The 25,496-nt window shown below is 39.4% G+C and overlaps 1 protein-coding gene across 1 annotated transcript in view; it reads left to right on the top strand.

Annotated features, from left to right (window-relative positions):
- Dlc1 (DLC1 Rho GTPase activating protein) overlaps positions 1-25,496 on the top strand; it is a 380,425-nt gene that overhangs the window by 175,045 nt on the left and 179,884 nt on the right. Inside the window, exon 5 of the mRNA XM_059244374.1 lies at positions 1,493-1,526. Within this exon, the coding sequence (XP_059100357.1) occupies positions 1,493-1,526 (34 nt within the window). The remainder of the gene's footprint in view (positions 1-1,492; positions 1,527-25,496) is intronic.

Genomic DNA, 25,496 nt, shown 5'->3' with positions numbered 1-25,496 from the left:
ATCCTGAAAGCTTTGATAATGACTAGCCCGGCAAGATATGCCCATGGGTGTAATAGTGGTTTGAATGTTATGGAAGTGACCAACAGTTATCTGATTGTATTCAAGGCCAACTCCACAAGAGGGCATTTATACTTAGTACCATAAACCTATCCAAAACTCCTTGGCAAAGGAGCTCATAGAGAACCTATTACTATTATTTCGCTAAGTAGAAAATGCAGTAAACTTCCTTCTAAGTGTGTATCCCTCCATTCACAGATTAGTGCATCTCTCAACCTTCATCAAAGAAGTCTCTTTCCACATGAATCTTTCACTGTCTTTCTCTCTCCCTATCTTTCTGTCTCTGTCTCTTTGCCTCTCTGTGTCTGTCTCCTCTCTGTCTCTATCTCCGTGTATGTGTGTGTCTCTTTGTTTCTCCTCTCTGTCTCTCTGTCTCTGTCTCTCTCTGTCTCTCTGTCTCTCTCTCTGTCACACACACACACACACACACACACACACACACATACACTCACTCACTCACTACAAATCACACACATAAGTACCTTTCCTGTCTTAGCTCTGTTGTTCTCTGAAGACAGAAGAAGCACTAGGTAGTCTGTAGTTGGCGGTTGTCACACAGAAATCTCAATGGATGGGTCACATAGACTCATAAAAGCCTCTCTAATCTGCATGCATACATACAGGTATACCCACACACTCGTCCATACGCACTATACACACATACACACACACACACACACACACACACACACACAAGTTAGTGCCTCTGTGTCATTTTAAACAAGAGTAACTGAGAACTAGAAATTCAAGCTCCTTAATTCGTTCTGGGTATTCACAAAGAATAGCATTAACAGTTGTGCTTCTTAAGCTTTTGAAGCATTTCATTTTACTCATTCTGAGCCTTATGCTTAAAATAATAAAAATAATAATGAAATGGAATGGACATTTTTAAACCTTTCATATCAATAAATAAACCCATAGAATCCCTGCCCAGAGTAATAGTAAGTAAACAAGACTGTTCCTCTTTCTGGGTACCTGGGATGCCTTATGGAGGGCACGATATTCAGTTCTCCCAGCAGCCCTATGAAAAACATGAGATTTTCCACCTGTTATAAAAAGAGGCCGGGTAACTCACTCAGGTGCTTACTGATAGTCAAGAAAGGCCAGAGACTTCAAATGCCCAGACACTACTTTGTGGGCCTCCCAAAAATAGAACAAAGACATTCACCCAAAGTCAGAGGGCATATTAGTCTAATATAGTGCCAATGCCATTTAAAGATAATACAGATGGATTCGAACTTCAGACCAGAGAATTATTATGGATTGAATGTAGCTCTCAAAGCCCTGTCTAATGGCTTCACAGACTGTTCCGCAAATGCTTTTTTCTGCTATTTTATCTAGTTTTTACTACATTTCTGATACATTAATCCTAGTGGTATTAGTTAATTTTTTTCTAGTAGGGTCGTAATTTTGTGCATCTCTTTTCTTTTTTCAGGCTGTCCCATGTGTTGGAGAAAAGGAAATGGCTGGTGAGTTGACATTTGGATTGTGTTTTCTCTCCTACCTATTTTAGAATGAAATTCCACCTTAAAATAGAAATCTCTCTAAGTATCTAAAGTGCACAATCTCATCAATTTCTGTGGGAAATGTTATTGTTTAATTCTTAGCCAAAAAAAAAAATAAGCTGTTCTCAAAATGGAAAAAAACTATGGCTTTTAAACATCACATTGTACTGTGTTTAAAAAAAAACTTCTTGTAGCCTTACAATTAACGGCAATTACATTTTTTTTTCTCTCTGGGGGAAAAAATTGATATTGGCTAATGTGTTGAGGAATGGTCTTTGAAAACTGATTGTTGGTATTTATCAAGCTTTTTTTTTTAATCTCAAGTGGCTTGTTCAGTAGTCAGAAATAGATGTGCTTGGTAGTTAAAATGGACACTACATAATGGAAAGTAGTCAAGAGGCAATGTAACTGCTGGAGAAAAGATGGTCTTGTTTTTCACACTCGGTGATGATTGTAATTATTCCACAGTACTGTGGGAAAGTGGGAGAGGATTGATGAGAGACATGAAAACAGGAAAAATTAGGCTGGAATTGATGGAATTGCATACTTTGAAGTCTGCTGGTCTTTCTCAATATTGTCTTCTGTGGTCTACCAAAAGAAAATCAAGACGAAAGGAAAAGCAAAACCAGTTTGAATGCGACACGCCAACTTGAAGCATGTCACTTAGTTTACAGACATGTGACCTTATTGAGATCATAGACGTGTGATGTTTAAGAGCAACAGTGAAGTCAAGTTGCATAGAACCAAAAGACAGTATCATGACATCAAGACATCAAGTGCTCTAATGAGTTTAGGGCTTGTGGAAGATGAGTTTTTATTTACTCATATTTATTTAGGTATTTATTTGGAAGAAGGAAGTCTGCATACCATGGCATGAATATGGAAGCCAGAGGACAATTTATGGGAGTCAGTTTTCTCTTTCTACCACATGGGTTCTGGAATCATACTTGGGCCTTGAAGTTTGGTAGTGAGTGCTTTCACCCAACCGAGTCACATTGCCATCTTCGTCACGTGTGAATGGTGATGTTCATCTGTTCTTATGGAGATCTTTCTTTGTAGCTAGACAATTTTCACACAAACAACTTAGCTCTTTAACTCTGCGAGCTGAACTTCTCTATCCTGTTTAGTTGGGGTCTGACTTTTTCACTCTAATAACATCGAGAACCCCTAAGCACAGGAGGACATGATAAAAATGGATCCAAGTTTCTATGAAAGGAAAATGAAACTGTGTTACGAATGGACTCTGATCATACAGATTAACCACGCCTTCTCTTATCAGGTGAATTCAAAGTAAGTTGTTAAGCCGCACCATGTCGTCACACAGATTTTGCTTGACTGTCTAGTTAAACAAGAACTAAATGATGGCCGGGTGGTGGTGGCTCACGTCTTTAATCCCAGCACTTGGCAGGCAGAGGCAGGTGGAACTCAATGAGTCTGAGGCCAGCCTAGTCTACAAAGTGAGTTCCAGGACAGCCAGGACTGTTACACAGAGAAACCCTGTCTAAAAATTAAAAAAAAAACAAACTAAATATGATTAAGTGTGTACATATATGCCTCAAAGACCCCCATTTTTGTCTGGGGTTGTGACATTCTCTGTAATTCCCTATATTAGCTGTGTATATTAAACAAAGTGTATAACGGAGCAATATTGTCATCTTACTCCAGAACGTCGGCAAATTCTCTCATTCTCCCAAGAAAACCATTCAAGTGTAAACTGTTGGCTGGTGGGAAGAGAGAGAAGGGAAGGAATGCCCCTGACTGAGGAGATAGGATAGCAAAGAGCCAACTCCTTCCACTTCCACTTAAATGGTTCCACTTGGACATGGAGGAGTGCTTCATTGTGTAATTTCTCTGGTATTTCAAAAAGACTATTGTAACTCAGAACTAAGCACAGCATAAGCAGAATGCACCAACTACTTCCTGTTCCCTTGCGCATTCTCCTCCTCTGAAACAGGAAAGTGAAATTGACGGCCACACTTTCTAATATCCAAATTTGATATTAAAGAGGCAAAAATCTCAAAGCTGGTGTCTATGTGGTGGTGCACGCCGGAAGTAGAAAGGCAGAAGCTAGAGATTCACAAGTTCAGTGCTGCCTTGGGGCTACTTAGCAAAACCCTATGTCAGATACAGGACAGGTGTGATGGTACAATCCCACAATTAGCATTGAAAGGCCGATGCAGGAGGGACAGGTGAGTTCAAGAAAAGTCTAGACTACATAGCAAATTGTAGACCAGCCTGAGGATTGCAAAGAGAGATCCCGTCTCAATAAAAGATGAAAAATGGTCAGCAAATTATCTCAGCTGGTAAAGGCACTACCACCAAGCCTGAAAACCTGAGTTCAATCCCCAGGACCCACATGGTGGAAGGACAGAAGTTGTGTTCTGACCTCCACATGTGCAAGAACACACTCACATACACCAATACATACATACATACATACATACATACATACATACATACATACAACGTAAATTAAAAGCAGACAGAGGGAAGAAGTTGATAGACTCAATTCATGGGTTTTCATAAGATCTCTCTGAAGAATCAAATCAGCTGAAATATGTTATCTTACCCAGGTGCAGGCAAGGCACATGGATGTCCCCTATCACATACTTGATGACTCACCTGAATTCATTCAAGTAGAACCTGTCTTCCTGTCTATGTTAAAACATTTATATTTCCACAATATATTCCTAAACTAATTTTACTTTATAGGTCCCCGGATGAAGTATTATGCTTCTGAGGAAATACAATTTTTGAAAATACAAGTGTAAGAAAGAGATTATGTCTTTAAAAGTTAGTGAGATCACCTGTGAAGATGACTCTTGTATTTGAACATTCTGTGAATAATGGTAATAGATCATATGGTCCAAAGAGAATATTATTTAGTTCAAAAGTTGTGAAAGAGTGTAAGCATCCGACTCTTCTCTTTCCAAACTTACCACAGTCTATAGAAGGCATCATAAGTGTTTAGTTTATGAGTGGGACTCTCTTCATTCTCTGCTCTACTAGGCAGAAGGCTTACTCGGTCTTCCTGGGTAACTGACCTCTTTAGCAGGATTAAACCTTCCTATCTACCCTAAGGGCTGCCTTTTTTTCTTTTCTTTTTTTTTTCTTTTCCTTTTTCTGTTTGTTTCTTGTTCAATGAAGGCAGCCTATTGTTCCTTACTAAGAAAGTCTATTTTTGACTTGTATGACCTCTCATCCAAGGCAGCTGGAGCCCACTCCACTGGGCCTTATGAGGCTTTAAACACAGCCGTTTGCAGTGCCTTCCACCCATCGCTCTTGCACAGCCTCATGCTGTCTGGTGTGGTCTCCTGGTGCATCTTCTGTTCCCACCAGGGCTGCTGTTCTTTCCCGACATTTCTGCAGCTGCTCTCCTCCTCCTGAGTGCCGAAAAGGAGGAGGGGATGCTTTTGAGACAGCATCCCGTGTACCCATTCTGTAAGGATTTATTGAACAGCTATGTCTTCTAGGCATCCTGGTAGGCTATTCTGAAGAATCAATTATGATTAAAAACTCAGCCCCTGCTTGGAGGAACTCAGACTCTCACTGGAGAATTAGTTCCACAGGTTGGGGTCTCCCCGCCCCCTTCTCAACAGAGCATTTCTTCAGCACCTTGTCCATACACTTTCTAGGACATGGATTATACCAAAACCATTTTTAGCAACCCATGTCAGAATGCGTCTTCTTAAAACCACAATATGTATTCTTATGACCGACCAAGTCACTCTTAGAAGAATTATTCTCAAACCACACAAGTATCATCACACATTATTGTCCTCATTAGTCATCAAATGTGTACACCTAGAGAATGGGCTCCATGAGCTAGGCATGACAGTGTGTTAAAACCTCAGCGGTACTTGGGATTGCAAGTTCAAGTCCAACCTGGAATATAGAGTTAGGGTTTATCTTTCAAAAACATTCAGAAACAAAAGGAAAACAGCCTGAGCCTGAGTCACTGGAATCTTCTCTAGCACATCTGCTCCCTATCTGTGTAGCCTTCAGCAAGTTATGTAACTTCCTCATTCCTCTCAATTAGACAGTGTAAATAAAGGATCCGCCATGATATTGATGTAAGCAGGAATGCCTAACACACAGTGAGTCCTAGAAGTCTAGCTCATTCTGATGACAATCAGTTATGCACATAAGCACTGTGCATTAGGCCTCATAAAGGCTAGCTTTGTTGCTACTGTCTGTGTGTTTTTCCTTGCGATACCACATATGGCTAGCTACGTGGAAGCCTTGGGAAAGAGAGATCATTTTCTTCACAAACCTCCTGAGCTGATGAAGACGCATGTCATTGCAATACAGGCCCAGTTGTAGCCTCTCTCTAAAAATTATTTTCTCTTTGAGACTAAAATTCTCTCTTGTGAACAAGTATTCTTCAATATCTACCAAATAATTAGTCCTTGAGAAGTATATATGCCCCATTTGCTCACGCTTCCGTAATAACCCTTTATTCGGGTAATGTAATTGGATCCGGTCTACACAGCAGCCTGGCTAGGCTCACAGACTACCCAGCTGTTCTGCCTGTCCTTTCTTTTGCATGAGGTTCTGTCAAAGCTCCTCTTCAGCCCACACTCCTGCTATCCCTCTCACTGGAGGCTCCATTTTTCCCTGGAATTCTTCAACACTGTCCAGAACTGGATTCCCTGCTTCTCTCTCTCTCTCTCTCTCTCTCTCTCTCTCTCTCTCTCTCTCTCTCTCTCTCTCTCTCTCTCTCATTATATGTATATGTGTATCAGTGTTTGAGGTTTGTGCACATGAGTGCAGATGTCTTCAGAGGCCAGAGGTTTGAATCCTCTGGGGCTGGAGTGACAGGCAATTTTGAGCCACCCTGCAAAACCCACCAAATATGAGTCCTCTACAAGAACAGTGCAAGCTCTTAACCACCGGCCATTAGCTCCAGCCCCTCTGTGTGGCTTTTACAATGTCCTATCATTAAACTCTATGCAATTTAACCTAATGTCATTTGTTTCCCACTAGGAACTTTACTTAATATATATATATATATATATATATATATATATATATATATATATATATATTCTCTATAAAATATATATTAAAATATGCATTTTATTACATATATTATATTACATATATTAATTAATGTATTAAAATATGTATGTGTATGTCTTCTCTCTATGCCCTTGATTGGTTAATTGGTTGGTTGGTAGATTCAACTATTTCACCACCTCCAACCAGAGAATGTCTTCTAATTTTTTATCTCTCTACTGCTGCTTAGATCTAGGGTTTGAACTTGTTTTATTTTTTTTGAAAAAAATAGGGATGGTAGGTAAGAATTGAGATAGAAATACAAAGATGACCAATTTGGAAAAAATGATATGGATTATGTTTTTCTTCTTTCTAAGTGAAAATATTTACATTAAATCCAGTGAAGGAGAAATATATTTACCCCAGTGAATTAGGATGTTTGTTATGATAAAAAGCATGTAACTTAGAAAATTGATATAATTTAGGCACTAAAATGAACTCTCTGGATGCATTTGAGAAATGCTACCGTTTGTGATGAAATCTCTCATGCTAAAATTAAATCTCAGAACCTTTTGTTCGGCTTGCAGAGTCTGTGTCCATTGTCATTAGCTAAAATGGCACTTTGCCCGTCTCTGCTGCGTTTTATTAGATCTTATCACCCCCTTAATGAATCCTTATCCAGGCAGCGGGAGGTGAGCCATTGTCCTCTGATTCTAAGAACAGTCTCTGTGTTTTCTACTGCAGTTTGGTTACCTTGCTTAGATGACATCTTCTTCGGGCCGGTCATGAGCCTGTCTTAGTCCACAATGCTGTTTTTGTGAGCCTAGAAAAATCTGCTTCCTTGTGGGTGTTCTGGAAACAGGTTGAATCAAACAACCGTAATCACATAAGCGTTTCAAATTTAGTATCAGTGATTGCCAGATAACGTGCTTCTGAAATTTTTATTTAAACTTTCTCCTTCCTCTTCTATTCCTGCCTTTCTCCCCAACTGCCAAAAATCTCAGCCAAGTAATTAATTAATGGCGGTAGTTGGAGAATCTACCCCACATAAACCAGTAAAGGGTACCATTGAGAAAAAAAATGACTTCAAATCCAACTTTGGCTGGATTCCTTGGTTGTTTTTCTTAGATTGTTTGTTCTCCTGCCTTGAGGTTATTTGGTTGCCCTGTAAAAATGCTAAAAATCAAGATAATGAAGAATTCAGTCTGGAACTCTTATGAAAGCTACCCTTTCAAAAGCATGGAGTGGAGTCACAGTCTGCAAACTTTGTGTTGTGGTGAGCAAAACAGAGAACTAGCAAACAAACATTGCTCTGTGACAAACGTGTAAGAAGAAAAACCCGGGTTTCCATCATTTCGGTCCACGTGCCTTGTAATCACCATAAAGAACAAAACCCACACTGAGTGCCATTTGGTATAAATTTCCTTGGCAGCCTTTGATCAGTAAAAAGGAAATGCAGATGAAAATATTTGTAAAAGACCAAAAAAAAAAAAAAACCCACTAAAAATCAAAAATCACTTGCCCATTTTCCCAGTCTAACTATCCGAGAGTCATTCATTTGTTCATGTGAGAATCTTCAAGGCACCTTCTAATATTTACAGATCCAAAGAGCTCTGCTTGGGGAAAAATAATAGGGCTGCCCAATTTCAAAATTCTTTGCAAAACTTTACTCTGTTTTCTGCCTCGTTTTAATATCAATAGCATTAGCTTAGTTTCTGTAGCGCTAAACTACAAGCATGTTCAAAGACAGAATTTTGTTGCATTCTGCTCTTTACCCCAGGGCCTGGCATTTCTCTAAGTGTTTGATGTTTGGTAAATAAATGAATAAATGGAAAATACATTTAAAATCTGCAATTGCTTAACTTTCTGTAATGCTGTCAAAGCCAACTCTAGAACCTTCTAAGTGAAGCTCTTCCTGTGACTTCGAAGACCCCCAGCTCCTTGCTGGGTTTCCATAGGATCTAAACATTGCCTCTATCTGGTTGGGCTGGGCCCTGGCCAACATTCCAAATTCTCTATCCACTTTCACTCTCAGGAAAATGACTTAAACTATTTTTATACAAATAGCATATAAATACTCACTTGCTGCATATTTTTAAAAAAAGTTTTATGGTCTCTACTTGCCTGCTTTTTTATGAGGAAAGAATTTAGGGTATGCCCACACATAACCTCTCATTTTCTCTAAAACCTAATGTAAACTCACCCACAAAAAGTTGGCTGTGTTTGAGTGGGCTATTGAGAAGAAACACATTAGCTTCCAGGTCTCAGAAAATCCTTTAAAAATATATATATGTGATCTCTTAAATGCCAAAATTTTGACTTTAGGATATTTTTAAATATGGATAGTTTCTAAACATTTCTTAGTGTTTGATTTTTAGTGTATTGCTAATTAAGTAAAACACATTTATCATATCCATTTTTTCCTCAATTATATCTCAATCAATACCAATAGAAATTTTCTATTGAGTTCCATCCATTTCATCTGCTACATCCTGCATGGAGGCGGTCTCCCCAGACCTCTATAGCTGAAGGTCCTACTTGGCTGTGTTCTTCTTTCAGTATTTAGTGTCTCTGTTTATGAATTTGTAATGCTCCCTCTACCATGACTGTAAACTTAGAGATGACTGTCTTAGCAGAACACAACTCCACATGTATCTGTGAGGGGTTTCTAGAGATGGCCAGATTATGAGAGCTCTGGCCTAATGAACAACTCAATCCATTGGCACATTCAAAATTCTAGCAGACTAATCAAAGTTGGTAGAACTGTGGGATTCAGAGTCCTGGTTAGAGGAAGTTGATCACTGTAGGACACCACTAAAGGGTATCTCATGCCCTGGCCACTTCTTGTCTCCTCTTTTTCCTGGATGCCATGACCTGAGGAGTCTCTGTCACAAGCTACATCATCATGAGGCTCTATCTCACCTCTGGCCCAGAGCCATATATACAACTGGCCTTGGAATAAAGTCTCTAAAAGCATGAACCAAAATAAGTCCTTCCTCCATTTAAGTTGACTTTATGGGTATTGTCACAATAATGAAAAGTCTCCCTGATGTGTCTCCCATTTCATCATTGACACACAGTATGGCATACTGTGCAGAGCAAGTTTATTAAAAGTATTTTAGAACAATCTGTTTATTTTGCATACCAAGAGACTCATGTGGAAATTTGGTTATTGCCAGTATATTGATGACCAGGACTTTTTATGGTGGTTGACAAACTTAATATTTCTTCTCTGAAAAAAGCCTTGTGGACATTCTGCTCCTCTTCTGGGAAGGACTGTCACAGCAGGGTAATGTGTTTGCTTTCCATATTTCCAAACCATGGATTTCCTTAGAAAACACATCCCAGTGATTCCCAAAGGCTCATGTTTTAATATTCCCCTCAATGTAAAGGTTAACTCCATTCTTTCTCATGCATTGGAGAAAATGGGTAAGCGGGGGATAACAGCACAGCTCGTAGCTTCTTTAGTCTTCCTATACTTTAAGTCTATGGTCTGTCTACTTGGGTGTATTCATCAAGCATTTTCCCCACTGATCTGTGATTTCCTGAAAGGATACATTTTTCCTGTACTTCTAAGGCCAGAATGATAGCAGGTGTTTGAGTTGGTGTGTCTATAAATAATGGAGTGTGTTAAATAACAGCACGCCCGTGTTTTGATAGATGCTCAGCAGGCAAACTCTTACTTAATCACCTAGCTTCCCCTGCAAGAGAGGTGGCTGCTTGTTCTCCATCAGAAGGAAGGCTCAAGGAGGCTCCTAAGGGGAGGCACACTGTGGCTGCCTGAAGTGCTTAAATGCCAAGACTCCTCAGCTGACGAATCTGTTTTTCCATAATCTGGCCTTACCCTTCCTTTCGGACCTTATCTTCCATCTTCCTCTACCGGTGTACCTTCCACTGTTGCCATGGTGACAACTTCACATTTTTCCTGAGTTTTCTTTGGCTGGCTTGACCTTTGGCTACTCCTGTTTCCCTCCTAGAAATTATCTCCCCCCTCCCAATGTCCCTCCAAAGACTGCTAGTGTCACATTCTCACTGTGACATCTCCTATAATAACCCATGCTCATTTACAGCTGCAACATGCAGACCTACGCCAGCTGTTTACTTCCCTCACCCTGGATGGGTTGTGATCCTGTTTGAACATTTCATTTACGTCGCTCTTACATGCAACAGCCTCCAAGTTATCGTTCAAATTATCACTAAACACAACGCTGGGCAAAAGACGCTTGGGTAATAAAGGAGTGCTTTGCTTTGCTTTGCTTTGCTTTGCTTTTAAATTCACATCAATATTGAGTGGGAAGCATAGTTCCAAGTGTGGTATTCTAGTAAACAAAGGACACAGTGAGATAGGGCACTGAGTAACATGCCTTTAAGTCTCTCCACAGCTTGTCATGGCTTGATAAGTTCTTTCGATGCTGAGTAATATTCTGTTGTGTGGATAAACAGTTGTCTTTTATCTGTAGAGAATATACTGCAAGATCTCCAGTGGGTGTTGGAAACCATAGATAGTATAGAATCCTCTATATACTTTGCTTTTTTTTTTCTAGACATAAGCTATTGAGTCACTAACAGGGGCTAGTGTGTACGATGTTGGTATGCTGACAGGGATGGTTCACATTCCAGGTGGGAGAGAGCAGAACAGCGTGATATTGTATCACAGTCTTCAGAACCACACAAAATCTAAAACACAGATTGTTCGTCCCTGGCTGTCAGCTCCAGGTCCCAGGAGGCCACTGTCAAACACCAGCAGAACCGGTCTGAATTGTTACATGTTTGGTCCTCTTTGTTGGCTGGAACACAAATGAATTCCTTGCACCTGGGTGGTTAGACATCCATCCTTAAATTCCTATGACTAGACCGTTATGGTTTATCCATCTCTGAGAGGTCCGCTCCTTATTTCTCCAGGAGGTTTTGCATCATTCTCTATTTCTGATATACATGCCTTGGGTCTCAAAAGATGATGTAATTAGCCTTAATAAAGAATCAGTTCCTATTTTCCTATTGATCTATTTCATCCCACAAGATCTAGCAACATCTGAGTATATAGTGAATGCTTGATAATGTCATAATTTTTCATAATTAATATTGTCTTTTAGAGGACAAAATGATATTTTACTCCAAAATCATATTTCAGCACATAGAATGTCTTTCCATTTCATGTCTTTCAGCATCTCTTTCATCCAAGTCAGTAGTACCATACCTGTTCATAAGATTTGTGGATTTTCTTTTTCCTCTTAACCAAGTAAATTGTTTCTTTTTCTGTCTTTTTAAATCACTCAGTTGTATCCCAGAATACTACTCTGTTTTAAATCTTCATTATAACTTGATTATAGTTCCATTGCCCTCAATAATGTTATATCTTCAGGACACTATATTCCCGTTTTCTCATTAAAATTAATTATTGAGATACTAATTAATAATCACTAACACTGTAAGCTCACTAAGAGGAATATAAACAATGAAATACAACTATATATGTTTATCTAAGAAGATTATAAACCAAAAATATGATTGTGATATTTGGTACAGATTTATAAGTAAAAACGATCTTCAAGAGAAAAAAACTCTGAATTTGTTTAGACATATTTTATGCAATTTGTCTTTTAAGGAAAGAATATATTTCTGTGGGTGCACGTCTGTAATGTATATTTGCTTATCTCCTTCCTTCCTTCCTTCCTTCCTTCCTTTCTTTCTTTCTTTCTTCCTTTCTTTCAAAGATAGGATCTTACCATGTAGCCGCAGCTTCTCTAAAACTTAGAATCTTTCTGCCTCAGCCTCATATGTGCTAGAATAGGCATGGATCACTACCACCAACTGTGATAGTTTGGGAGGGGAGTTTCGGTGGTGTGTGTGTGTGTGTGCATGTAGAGTTCATTGACCCCTTTAGTTGCTCTCAACTTCTTATTTTGTTGTTGTTGTTTTGAGACAGCGTCTCTCAGATTTGGTAAAGGAGGCTAACCTAGGATTAGCCTGTCCCCACATACCCCACCATCACCCAGCTCCAGAATCATAGGCATGCACCACCACACCCAGCTTGTATGTTAGTGCTGGGCAACCAGAGTCCAGTCTTCATGTCTGCCTGGCAAGCACGTTCCCAATTGTTCAGTCTTCCCAACCCTGCCGGGATTTTCTTTTCGTTACTGTTTCTAAGGCTTCCCAAGGCTCCCTTCCAGTTGAAATGGTAAAGAGGAGAGCTTTCCTTTGTTGTGAATGGAGAGTGCCCTGGTGTCCCAGCAGACATAAGATTTTTCTTATTTTGCAATAAAACTTCCATTGTTTTATAATATAGCAGTGCACCAAATTGTAGGCCCTTTAGACATTAGAGGTCACTGAGGCTGGGGGTTGCAGCTCTATTGGTAGGGGACTTGTCTAGAACATATAAAGCTCTGAGAATCAAACATGGGGAGTGTTTGTGTGTCACATGCCTGTTAGCCCAGCCACACTCGAGATGAAGGCAAGACAAGGGGAAGTTCAAGGTCATCCTTGACTACATAGTGAATACAAGGCAAGCCATGACTGTATGAAATCCTATCTCATAAAAACTGGGTGAGGAGAAGGGGATCATCTCAGCGTGACTTTGTGAACCTGAGTCTAAGATGGCACGTATCATTCTGCAGCCAATCAGAAGCCGTTCTCCCAGAAGTCTTAAGTAAGTTATGAGGCCTTGGCCTTTGGTCTGACATTTCCTCTTTGACTTTGTTCTTCCTCTTGGAGATCTTTCTTATCTCATTGAAGATGTATTTGCACAGGCGCTAGCCCCAGCTACTCATCCAGGTTACCCCAGCTACCTCCTTAGACGCTCATTCAGGATGCTCAGGTCTCCACACCCCACACTCTCCACCTCAGCGTCTAGCCTTTATGTTTCAGAAAATTGCCCATTTACCACCACGACAAAAACGTAAACACATCCCCAACCTCACCTACACCTGCACACAGCCTTTCTGTGATGTAGACTAGAGGAGGGTGGGATGGAGACATTCACGCCCTTGCAAATGGAGATGTACAGACAACCAACCCCATGCGTACCGCATACTACCAGGCCTTAACGAAAGCATTCCGGTCTAGAGCAGAGTCCAGCTCTCTGAGACTCGATTCAGATCACAGAATCACAGACATTGCCTGCAGGAAATGACATATAAAATTTCAGCAAAGTGGGTTTAGTTCGATTACAGACAGAAGTGGACAAGAAACCCTTCTTGTATTCGTCCCTGATAGAACCTGAGTAAGCCACGCTGGTGGCACTGATCCATAGTCAGAGCTGCACATCTGGAAACGCTTTGCTCCATCTGTGGCCGGGTTGCAGCCTCCTGTTCCTTCTACACCATTTCCCATGACTTCAGCTTACTTCGCTTTTGTTTTCTTTAGTGAAACTATTTAACCCCCGGGGTTTCAGGTTTTGTTTTGTTGTTTTCAAGGAATAGGCATGCATGAGACTTCCTCATAGTGGTTTTTTTTGGTTTTTTTTTTTTTTTTTTTTTTTTTTTTTTTTTTTTTATGATGCACCTGAATTTAACTTTCTTATATTTCTTTCAGTGTCTAGTCCTGCAGAGAGGATGTAAAAGTCAATAAGAAAAAATATCTGACTAACACTATGGGATAATGTTTTAGAAATCCCTTAGACACAGTGCTTTGGCATTCATTTTAATTGGTTTAATATTCATTTTAATCTTCCATTTCAAGAGTTTGATTTCACTTATTTCATGTAATATTAAATGTCACAAAGCATGCAAGGTTACATATTGGTTTCATAGTACTTACTGTCATCCTATATAATTAAGGAAATGGATGTTATTATTCCTAATTCTTAAGTAAGTCACGAGGCCTTGGCCTTTGGGTTGTCGGTTCCTCTTTGACTTCATTCTTCCTCTTGGAGATCTGTCTTATCTCATTGAAGATGTATTTGCACAGGCCCTAGCCCCAGCTACTCATCCAGGTTACCCCAGCTACCTCCTTAGACACTCATTCAGGATGCTCAGGTCTCCACACCCCACACTCTCTACCTCAGGGTCTAGCCTTTATGTTTCAAAAAATTGCCTGTTTATCACCTCAAATTTTCTGTATTTGCTTATCCTCTGAAACCTCTCAGGATCTCCCCCACTTAGAAATCAGTACCTCTTATGACCCTTAAAAAACTATAAATAAATACCTCAGATAATGTTTATCCCTCTATATCCTTTATTATCATTAATAGGATTTTTTTCTCTATTATTGTGTTAATTTGCTTTTCCTTGCTGTGGTAAAAACACTAGCCAAACCCAACTTGAGGAAGAAAGGGTTTATTTCACATTCCAGCCTCTGGTCTGTCATCTAAGAAGTCAGGACAAGAACTCAAGGCAGGAACGTGGAGGCAGGAACCGAAGTAGAGAGAAGAGAAGGAAGACTGCTTACTGGCTTGCTTCCTCTGGCTTAGTCAGATACCTTTCTTAAACAACCTGGGACTCCTTACCCAGAGATGGACCCTCTCACAGTGGGCTAGACCCTCCTCCATCAATTAGCTACTATAAAAGTGCACCACAGACAGGTCCACAGGCCAATCTGACAGAGTGATTCATTCATCAAAGACCCTCTTCTCATAGATACCACTCAATAATTATTTGAGTGAAAGGAAAATGCTATCTATCATAGATTAAAAAAAGAAATGTTCTTCAATGAAATGTTTGTTAAAGGGTTTATCCTAATACTGGAAAACACTCGCTTTAAAAGTCAAAAATGTATTTCTGGAAGCTTCTAGACGTACTGATTGAAGATTTCTTGGATTCAGAAGTCACAAATGTCAATGCACTCTCCAGAGGAGTCTTATCAATACTGAAGGGTGAGACTCCTTGGCTGCTGTCAGAACCATGTCCCCCATTTTCCTCCACAGACACATAATCTCAATTTTCGCTTCGAAAACATTATTAAGTATCAAAGTCCTTCTGAGGATTAAGACAAATTATCATGATACTGGCTAGCTAGTAAAAGATTCTATCTTGCTACATGTAAGCAAAACTATATCTATTAAAACCCATATTGCACTTATAAAAGTACGTAGCACACTACACAGGAAGAGTGTGTAGTCAAAGGGAAAGAAATAAGTTACATATGTACAAGTTTATTGAACAGAGAGAATGATAAAGGATGGCCCATGTATCATATAGTTGCACTATTTATCTTTGGAGAACCTACTCATTATTCAGTCCATGAAAGTCGACAACCTTTTAAAATATTAGTAGTAATTCTATATACTATATGGCAGGAAGAGTAGGAGGGGCTGGATGCCACACTGCTCCACCACTAACATCCAATAAGTCAATATATATGGGAACCAGGTCCTTGTTTCTCATGTAAATTTTCCTACAGCCCTGCACATACACCGTCTCTTCTTTCGGAGACAAACTATTCACATCTTGAAACAGCCCAGAGAGTATTACCAAGCACCAATACAAGAGAAAGTAGTCCTGGGCTCTGGAAGATGGAGTGGGTGGGGGGCGAAACCAGTGGCAATGGAGAGATGGCTCAGAGGTTAAGAGCACTGACTGCACTTCCAGAGGTCCTGAGTTCAATTCCCAGCAACCACATGGTGGCTCACAGCCATCTGTAATGAGATCTGGTGCCCTCTTCTGTATACATAATGAATAAATAAATTTAAAAAAAAAAAAAAAAAAAAAAAAAAGATATGGAAAGAACTGAATGCCTCCGAGAGAAAGAAAAAGCTAACAGGACCAAAAGTGTTCAGACAGGGGTGGGAAAATGCCACAGGAGCGTCATCTTCTTCACAATTTTGTCATCATAGAAACAGCCCAGTGACAGCAAGAAAACATACCCTAAAAACAGACATGCTTTGTGTCCTTTAGGGAGGCCACACACAGTTAGCTTCCCCTCAGTGGAACGACTGGTCCCTACTCCACATTGATCTAAGCGCAGCCAAACATTGGCCCTCTGTTCTCTCTAGCTCCCACTTCCTCTTCCCTGCACTTGAAAGCCCTGATAAAGGGAAACACTGGGAGCAAGTGATGTTGGTATGTGCTGCCTTCCTGCCCTGCCTGTTTAGTTGTCTCAGGATTTCCTCTCTCTAGATCTTGAGAGCACGTCCTTTGAGTGTGCTGAACAAGATAAGTGGTAAGCCCCAAGCTGTAAAATTCTCAAGATACTCTGGACATTTGAGCTGAGGGAGAGGTCACTTGAGCTGGAGTTGTCCAAAGACGCAGGAGTGCAAACGCGGATGGGCGCCTTGAAACTGGAAAGGAGGCTCTGAGGCATTTCTAGGCAAAGAGAATGTTGGCAATGTCAGGACTGTGGGAATGCATGAGGCTTGATGATGCAATTGTGCGGCTTGCCAGCTGGAGCCCAAACGTGTGTTTGGAGAGAAAAATAAAGAGAGCAAGAGAGAAACAGGATGATTCCCAGCTTCAACAGGCCTTGGAGAGTCATTATAACTTTTTGTAAGAACACTAAATCTTATAATCAGTGGTATTACCCCAGCTGCAAGATCTAGATATCCCTATTCTAAACTTCTATTCAACAGTAAAAAAGAAAAAAATTAAAAGGCAGGAACAGTTTATGTTAAATGACGTGCTACCATACCAGAAATCATTTGATAACGATCACTATCACTTTTTAAAAAAGGACTTGACTGGACAGAGTTGAATATTTTCGAGTTATGTTTTTGTTTTGCCTGACAGGTTTTGTTAAAATTAGCTTCTATGTTATTATAGCTCAACCATTTCTTTGATAGCAAATGACATCATTAAGATAAAGAAAAGATAGCAGGAATTTAGAGAAATAAAGAAAAATATGTGCTTCTAAAGAAGTTTAGTTTTCCCACTGATTTCAAAGCTTGCGACCCTTGTACGAAATGCGAACCATTTGCTACAGCATAGCTAGATGTGAAGAGGTCTGATTTAAGTAATAACACTTCACACTTACATGGCAAGGTTGCCATTTCACTTCCTGCCACAGCGATCCTTTGTTTTTTTTCTTTTAATATTTTAGCTTGCAGGGTTCTTGCATCATTGACACCGTAGTCTTCAGGCCAGATGGAAACCACTCACTTATTCTGCATGAAATTCCAAAGGCAAAAGCACTTCCGTTTCCCTGACTGGGTGTTTTCCTTTTTCTGCTTGAAATAGTGATGGTGCTTACCAATGCAGCACTGCCATGTAAATAATAAAAAAGGAGCCAATGGCGTTCCTGTCAGCCACAGGGTGCTAGTCAGTGCACTTTCTACCAAAACACTAAAATAATTGACCTACAAATTTTGGCTTGCAGTTCTGGCCCTTGCAGTACAGGAGGAGCCACTGTTTGGCATCTGCGGTGGCACATTACACTCTAGTGGGAGTGTAGAAGTTGGGGTTGGGGAGAACTGTTGCCACTGTGACCCAGGAAACACAAAAGGAATAAGGAGAGGATCTCACCATCCCTTTCAAGGGCTACTGTAATGATCCAAAGACTTCCCATGGGGTCCAGCCCTTGAGGCTCTACCACCTCCCAGCTGTGCCCCCCCCCCAAGAACCAATCTTTTAACACATCTGCCTTTGAGGGATCGTCAACATCCCAACTGTAGCACAGAGGCTGGTTCAGAAGTGAACAAAAATATGTTCATCCTCAATCACCATCTCATAACACCTTATAGGTATATTTCAGAATGAGGTTTCCCAAACTTTTAATCATGACCATTTTTTTTTTACCCAGACTATTATAAAGTATAATTTTATTAGTTAGGGTTACTAGCACTATGATGAGACACAATGACCAAAAGCAAGTTGGGGAGGAAAGGGTTTATTTGATTTATGCCTCCACATTGCTGTTCATCACCGAAGGAAGTCAGGACAGGAATTAAGACAGGGCAGTAGCTGCTGCAGAGACCATGGAGGAGAACTGCTCACAGCTTGTCCCTCCTGGCTTGTTCAGACTGCTTTTTTATAGAACCCAGGAACCCAGCCCAGGGGTGGCACCACCCACAATAGTCTGAATCCTCCCCCATCAATCACTAATTAAGAAAATGCCCTACAGGCCAACCTACAGTCAGATCTTATGGAGGCATTTTCTCAGCCAAGGTTCCCTCCTCTCAGATGATGATAGCTTGTGTCAAGTTGACATAAAACTAGCCAGAACAACAGTGAAAACAGAGTAATGTAAAAAATAAAATTAGAGAAGAACACTACGGAGGTATAAGCTGAAGTGGCTTACCATTAGAATCAAAGAGACACGAAAAGTGTTGAGCAACCTAAGCAGTTTTGGAATGATTCCTCTCAGTTGTTCATCTCAAACCAGCCACTGGCCACACACTGAAGAGACTCCCGGAGCAGGACGCCCAAGTAAGCCAAGGAGCTGGGAGGGCAGGGCAAAGGCTTCCTGAGGCCTAGTTCAAGAGGCAGGAAAGCCATGTGGGCATCCAATTTCTTTAATGGCTACCATGTTTTTTGTTGTTGTTTTGTTTTGTTTTTTTCCATCTTTTAACAAGAGAATTCCACCCCCTCCCAAAATGACTTTTTCCAGAAGGGGTAATTGTGAGAAGTCATTACTGCCCTTCACCATCTGGAAGGTCCCTCTGGCCGTTGCATGTTCAACCTGCACTGTGGATGCTCTTAGCCATGATGTGTGGGGCCATTGTTCCCTGTGCAGTTCTAACTTAGCTGATCCCTCCTTTTTCTGAGGGCTTTTTCTTTCTTTCTACCTTTGACTTCTTCTCCTTTCCTCTGGGTATGGCATCAGAACAATAGGAGCTTCTTTTTTTTTTCCTGTGCTTTTCTTATTTAAAATATAACTTTTTTGTTTAAAATATTGAAGATTACATTATTTAAAATACTTAAAATAGCTCTTAGGTTATCTTTATTGAGAAGTATCTCTGAAATGTATATGTTCTTTTGTTGCTAAAGGTAGCAAATGCCCGTTCACTTAAATAAGTATATTTTTTAATGTTTTACCATGTGCTTTGAAACGTAACACGTATTTCACACAAGTAACATATCCCAATATAATAATAGCCTACCTTTATTAAGTTGAAATGTTTGTATTCTATTTTACTACACACATTGATAGTAATCAGTATTCAATATGAAATGAATCTGTCAAGATAAAGTTCAAGTTTTTCTATAGTATTATTAATATAAGTAATAATAATAATTAGTGTCTTATTATAATACAGTGTGATCCAGTTCTCACATCACTATGGACTATGTACATACCCGTGTCAGGTCACTTCCTCCTTGGTGTGAGAAGGACCCACCTCCTATCCATCTCCCTGAGAAGGTGTACATCTATCTGCCTTTCAGTTACGCAATTCTGATGTTGGCACCTCTTAGAGAACTGTAAAAGATAGTGAAGTTTGAATACTAAGATTCTATTCTCAATTCTATCATCTCCAGATATTCCATCAAATAAATAAGCATTTATAAAACTCATCCATGGGCCTGGAGAGATGACTCAGAGGTTAAGAGCACTGGCTACTCATCCAGAGGACCTGAGTTCAATTCCCAGCACCCACATGGCAGCTCACAACTGTCTGTAATTCCAATTCCAGGGGATCTGACACCTTCACACCAATGCATATAAGATAAACTTAAATAAATTATTTTTAAAAAAAACTCATCCATTTTCAGTTAAGCTACTTTTTCATTTGTAAAAGTACTTTACTAGAAATAATAACACTCCTTTGGGTTTTTTTGTTTTTTGTTTTTTGTTTTTTGTTTTTACGTTGCAAGTGTTACCCTAGTTTACTGTTTTGGTCATTTTTAATCACCCCACAAAACATATGTCTCATACATGTATTTGGAGTATGGTTATGGTACCCTACTGACTTTGGCACCTTTATGACTCATGCTTCATGTGATTAGTGACACCCCATCCACACTCCCACCCCAGCCTTCTGAAATCACTGTGTAAGTCTCTTTCCTATAATCATGACTTTTGCATAATTATCTACAAATGAGAAGAGGTGCTATAATGTATGTGTGTGTGTATATATATATATATATATATATATATATACACACACACACACATATATATATGTGTGTGTGTGTGTATATATTTCATTCCTCTAGAATAATACTGGAATATTGGGGACTGTGATTAGTTAACTAGAATATATTTAACTATATATAATATATATTTTATAATATATATTAAATAATATATATATTATTTGTGTATAATACATTAATACTTCTGAAGTATTTACAAATTAGTGCTCAGTGTGGTCCATCTTTTGCATTTCAATGGCAGTCCATCTACAGGCAGCTCTGTTTTGCTTTTCCCTGGTGGTGAGTGTGGCTAAGCACTCTTTTATGCACTTATTGCCATGCATGACCCTTCTTTTGTGAAATAAATTCCAGTCTTTTTGCTCATTTGTTGGAACATACTTGGAGGACCTCTCCAAGTCTTATGGATATACTGCTGCATTTAGATGTGTAGCCCATGGTATATTTAACCTTCATGTTTATTTAAAGCAGTGATTCTCAACCTTCTTAATGCTGTGGCCCTTTAATAAAGTTCCTCACATTGTGGTGACCCCCAACCATAAAATTATTTTTTTCATAAAATTATTTTGTTACTACTTCATAATTTTAATTTTTCTAGTTTTATGAATCATAATGAAAATATCTGCTTTCTGCCTCATGTGTCATGTGATTAATTTTAGGCGACTGCTGTGAAAGGGTCATTTGACCCCCAACGGGATCTCAACCCACAGGTAGAGAACCACTGATTTCAGGTGTGAGGTGAGGGTCAGGATTTGGTTCTTTTTCTAAACAGTTATACAATTCTCCTGTGATCTTGCTGTACCTACTCTTTATTTCTAGCTAAGCCAACTAGAAATTAATCACTTTTATTGATCTCTCCAAAGAACTAGATTTTGATAATTCCACTTGTTTTTCTGCTTTCAATTTTAATAATTTCTGCTTGTATCTTTATTATTTCCATTCTTCTCTTGTGAGATCTAGAGGATCCTTTAGTCTAGGACTAATTGAGCCTCATTGTTGGTATGACTAGTCTAGAGATCCTCACAAGCCTCATGTATTTCATGAGTTCTCTTCACGGTGGCTGATGGGAGCTTTAGGAAGGGATCTGCCTGCTGAGTCCTGGTTCATCTTTACTGGCCTTAGAAAGGTCCTTCTCATGCCTGAAGCAGATCACTACTTAGACAAAAGCAGGAGAAGTCTCTCTGCAGAGACACAGAGCTCATTCTATCTGTCACTTCATCTTTGGTACCCCCTTCTGTGGATGCTAGCTCATCTCTCACCTTTCCCTCAAGACTGTCAGGCCATGTTTGGGCTTCCTTTTTGATGGCCTAAAACTTGATACCAGTAAACAATTGAGCTTGAGACAATAGTAGGGTCAATTACTTTTTTTTTTAACTTTCTCTCACAGATAACAGTCCATATGCACTTTGTTTAATTTCTGTATTAACCTACCTTATATTTTTTGAGGTTTTTAGGGAGAGTGAATATTACGTGTGTTTGTATACCAGTAGGACTCCTTCATGCACAGCCAAGTCAAATTGCTGGCAACTGTTTGGGAAATACTGTAGCCTTGTGTAGTAACAATGTTCAGGCTCTTCTCTCAATGTGTGATATGTACTAATAATATGACTGAAAAGCTATAATCAATGTTTCATTAACATCAAGAGGTACATAGATTCCCAATTGGTCTGAATTTTATATTATCCCTAAATGAACATGATCGAGTGTGTAAAATCATCCAACTTTATTTTGATTTTATTAGTGGTTTAGTCATGTCATTTGAGGTGATAATTCTTATAATCCAAAGAGTAATAGCATCTAGCAGTTATTTACGAACATTTATTGCAATAAGTATATTTTATGTGAAAGTAAAACAGAAGACATGAACTTTTTATTTCTCAGAAGGAAGTCCTAGAGTTCAAAATCCACAAAATATTGATAATGTTTAATCCCAATTTCAATAGCAAGATGCATAAGATAACTAGTATGTATGAATTGAGATATACACAATTTAAAGGCAGGTTAAGTAGTCACAATGAGCAGGGAAATGGCATAGTTACATTGGGATGCTGAACTCCTTTACTTAATAAAATACTAGATTTGGATGCTGTAAAGAATAAATGATGGGGAAATAAAAATGAATAAGAAGAAAAAAATTTAAATGAAGAATAAGAGAAAGGGACTTATTCCCTCTGTAATTTTAAATGTACCTAAAATTTATTTTATTCTTACATACTCAGGTCTTGCTAAAACAGTATAGATTGTAAGTATATGATTTATTTTAGATTGTGTGGTGGTATCTTTGCTTGCTTTTTGTAGAAATTAGACTTCTGGAAATCAGGACAAAAATGAAATCATGACATAGAAAAAAAAGTCTGGGAACATCACTACTTCCCCTTTCTCCTGGGTTAAGAAACTTTAATGAAGTTTATTACCAAAGAGATTCTCAACCAGAATATAATCCCCTCAGCTCCAAATGCAGAAACAGATCAAGACATGAAATTACCACTTATCAGAGCAAATGTGTATGTACGTCACAACGTTACTAGTGAAAACAGGCATCATTACCATACACTCTACACGTCAGATGTGAGTTTTTGAAGTAAACATGATGTAGACATTCCTTAGACTAAAATATGCTTCCTTCTTTCTACAAATTCCATTTGTCCTGGCCTTTTGGATAGCTACATAAGGGAGAACTCCTTTGTGAAGTCATAGTCCTTTAGGCAGACTTATACTGGATTAGGCATTGCCATTCACTAAACTGGTTGTCCAGTTGTGAGAACCAGATCACTAATAGGGATTAACCAAATGGAGCCTTAGTAAGCTCCTACCAATTAGTCTTTAACAGAAACACCATTTCCTATCGTTATTCATATTATTTAGAAAGCATATACTAGCACTTTGGGCAGTCCTGAATGTGACAATCGATTCATGAAAGCAAGTTGCATCATAAGACCAAAATGCATTTATGCTACACAGCTTTGGAAAAGAAGGTGTCCCTGGCAGTAAACCAAAGGATATGGGACCTAGACACACCATAAAATAGTAAAATGTGTTTGCTTCCAAGACCAAATTAATGAATTACACAGAATTGGATAAGATCTATAATACATTAGTAAGGCAAGATAATTATCTGAAATGGAAACAATTAGGGACCTACTTAAATCAAACTCTCTAGGTTTAAATACAGATAAGAATCTCTGCTCCCCAGGGATCAGGAAGAGTTTTCACAGCTTTGCCTGCCCAGAGAGTGGCTCTGACTATGGCTGACATTTGATTTTATCACAAAAAAATAAAGAACTGCAAAACTGTGAAATCCTTTCTCACACAATTCCAGCGGGATCTTGTGTGGACACTGCATCTCCCTTTCCCATGTGCCCAGCAAAGGCAGAGCTGGTTTTCACAAACTGCCCTCGCTCACCTCTCAGGAACATAAAAACTGGGGTTATTTCAAATTCGGCAGGATTTGCTTGAGGAATTACTATCTAAACTCTAGTTTATCTGTACTGCCACAGGTTAATTTGGAATGTCGACTTGGTTAAAAAACACCCAGGCTATAAGCTGGTTTGTGTTTGTGGGGATATTTCTAGAGAGGTTTGACAGAGAGCAAAGAACTACCCTAAATATGAGTGGCACCATTCCGTAGACTGGGGCCCCAAATGATAAAAGAGAGAAAAGAAAAACACACTAGTATGCACTGACATTCCCTTCTCCCCTTCCTTGTGGTTGCCAAGGACCAAGCCCCTCCCACAGCCAGGCCTGCCACCATTGACATTCCTTTGAAGTGTGAGCCAGAATAAGCCTTCACCCTTAAGTTGCTTCTTGTCCAGAATATAGCTGCAGAGATTAGAAAATCAGCTAATACAGATGCGAAACATTTCTAATGGACTACAAGAATGGACGTAATAATGATGATAAGAATAATAAGTTTAAATCAGCTCTAAATTAAAATGGTTTTAATATCATATCCATGATATGCGGCTGAGATGTAGCCTTTCGGTTGAAACAGCCTCACAACAAAATATCAGCTGGACAAGGTTTCAGGAATAAGGATACAAGATTCCAGCTCTACAATGAGCTATAATAAAATTGGCAGTTAAAGCCCATCTTGATTAAAAACATTTATCTGGCCTTAAAAATGTTTATCTGGCAGGCTGTGATGGTATACTTATATATCCAGCAGTGGAGAATAAAAGCTGAGACAGGAGGATGAGGAACGTGAGGCCAACCGAATCAACATAGCAATGGGGGTGGGGGACAGACAGAGTCAGAGAGACACAGAGAGAAGGCAGAGGGAGGGGGAAAGGCCATTAATATACACCCTCACTCCTCAAGCTGTTAATATAAGTTACAGTTAATTTCATTAAAAACTTCTTAGATAGGAGGCTAGTGAAATAGCTCGTAAGGTAAAGGTGTTTGCCACCAAGCCTGACAGTCTGAGTTCCATCCCAAGGTCTCATTTGGTAGAAGGAGAGACTCAACTCCTGCATTAAGTTATCTTCTGATCTAGACAAGAGTATCATATCGCAGTTGCTTGCATCAAAATTCACACACACACACACACACACACACACACACACACACACACACAAAGAAATAAATGTATAAAGTATTTCTGACCCTCTTAGAGTAAGTCTATGGATCACTCCATGGAATTGATGCTGAGAAAGGACTGGGTTCTTTTCTGATACTACTGAGATGAACAACTCTGTTGAGTTCAGAGTGCTGTCCTAGAGAGCTGTGCTACAAAGGAGTTGGACTGGAGTTCTTCTCATTTCAAGATGAGACCCTGTGTTTCCTATAGTGAGCACTGAACTGGGCCTGGTTAGCTTGAATTATTGCCCTTCCATTTCCATGGCTAAGATGACCTAAAGCTCCACAGCCAGTCTGGTTATTTCCCTACTCCAGATCTAACTGGTTATTTTATTTGGCTAAGATTAGCAAGTTTTGGTCCATAGCTTGATATCAACTTAGCCTAGATTATTAATGGATCACT

Source organism: Peromyscus eremicus, chromosome 17 (assembly GCF_949786415.1).
Source record: "Peromyscus eremicus chromosome 17, PerEre_H2_v1, whole genome shotgun sequence".
NCBI lineage: Eukaryota > Metazoa > Chordata > Mammalia > Rodentia > Cricetidae > Peromyscus > Peromyscus eremicus.
This window is presented reverse-complemented; position numbering and strand designations above follow the sequence as displayed.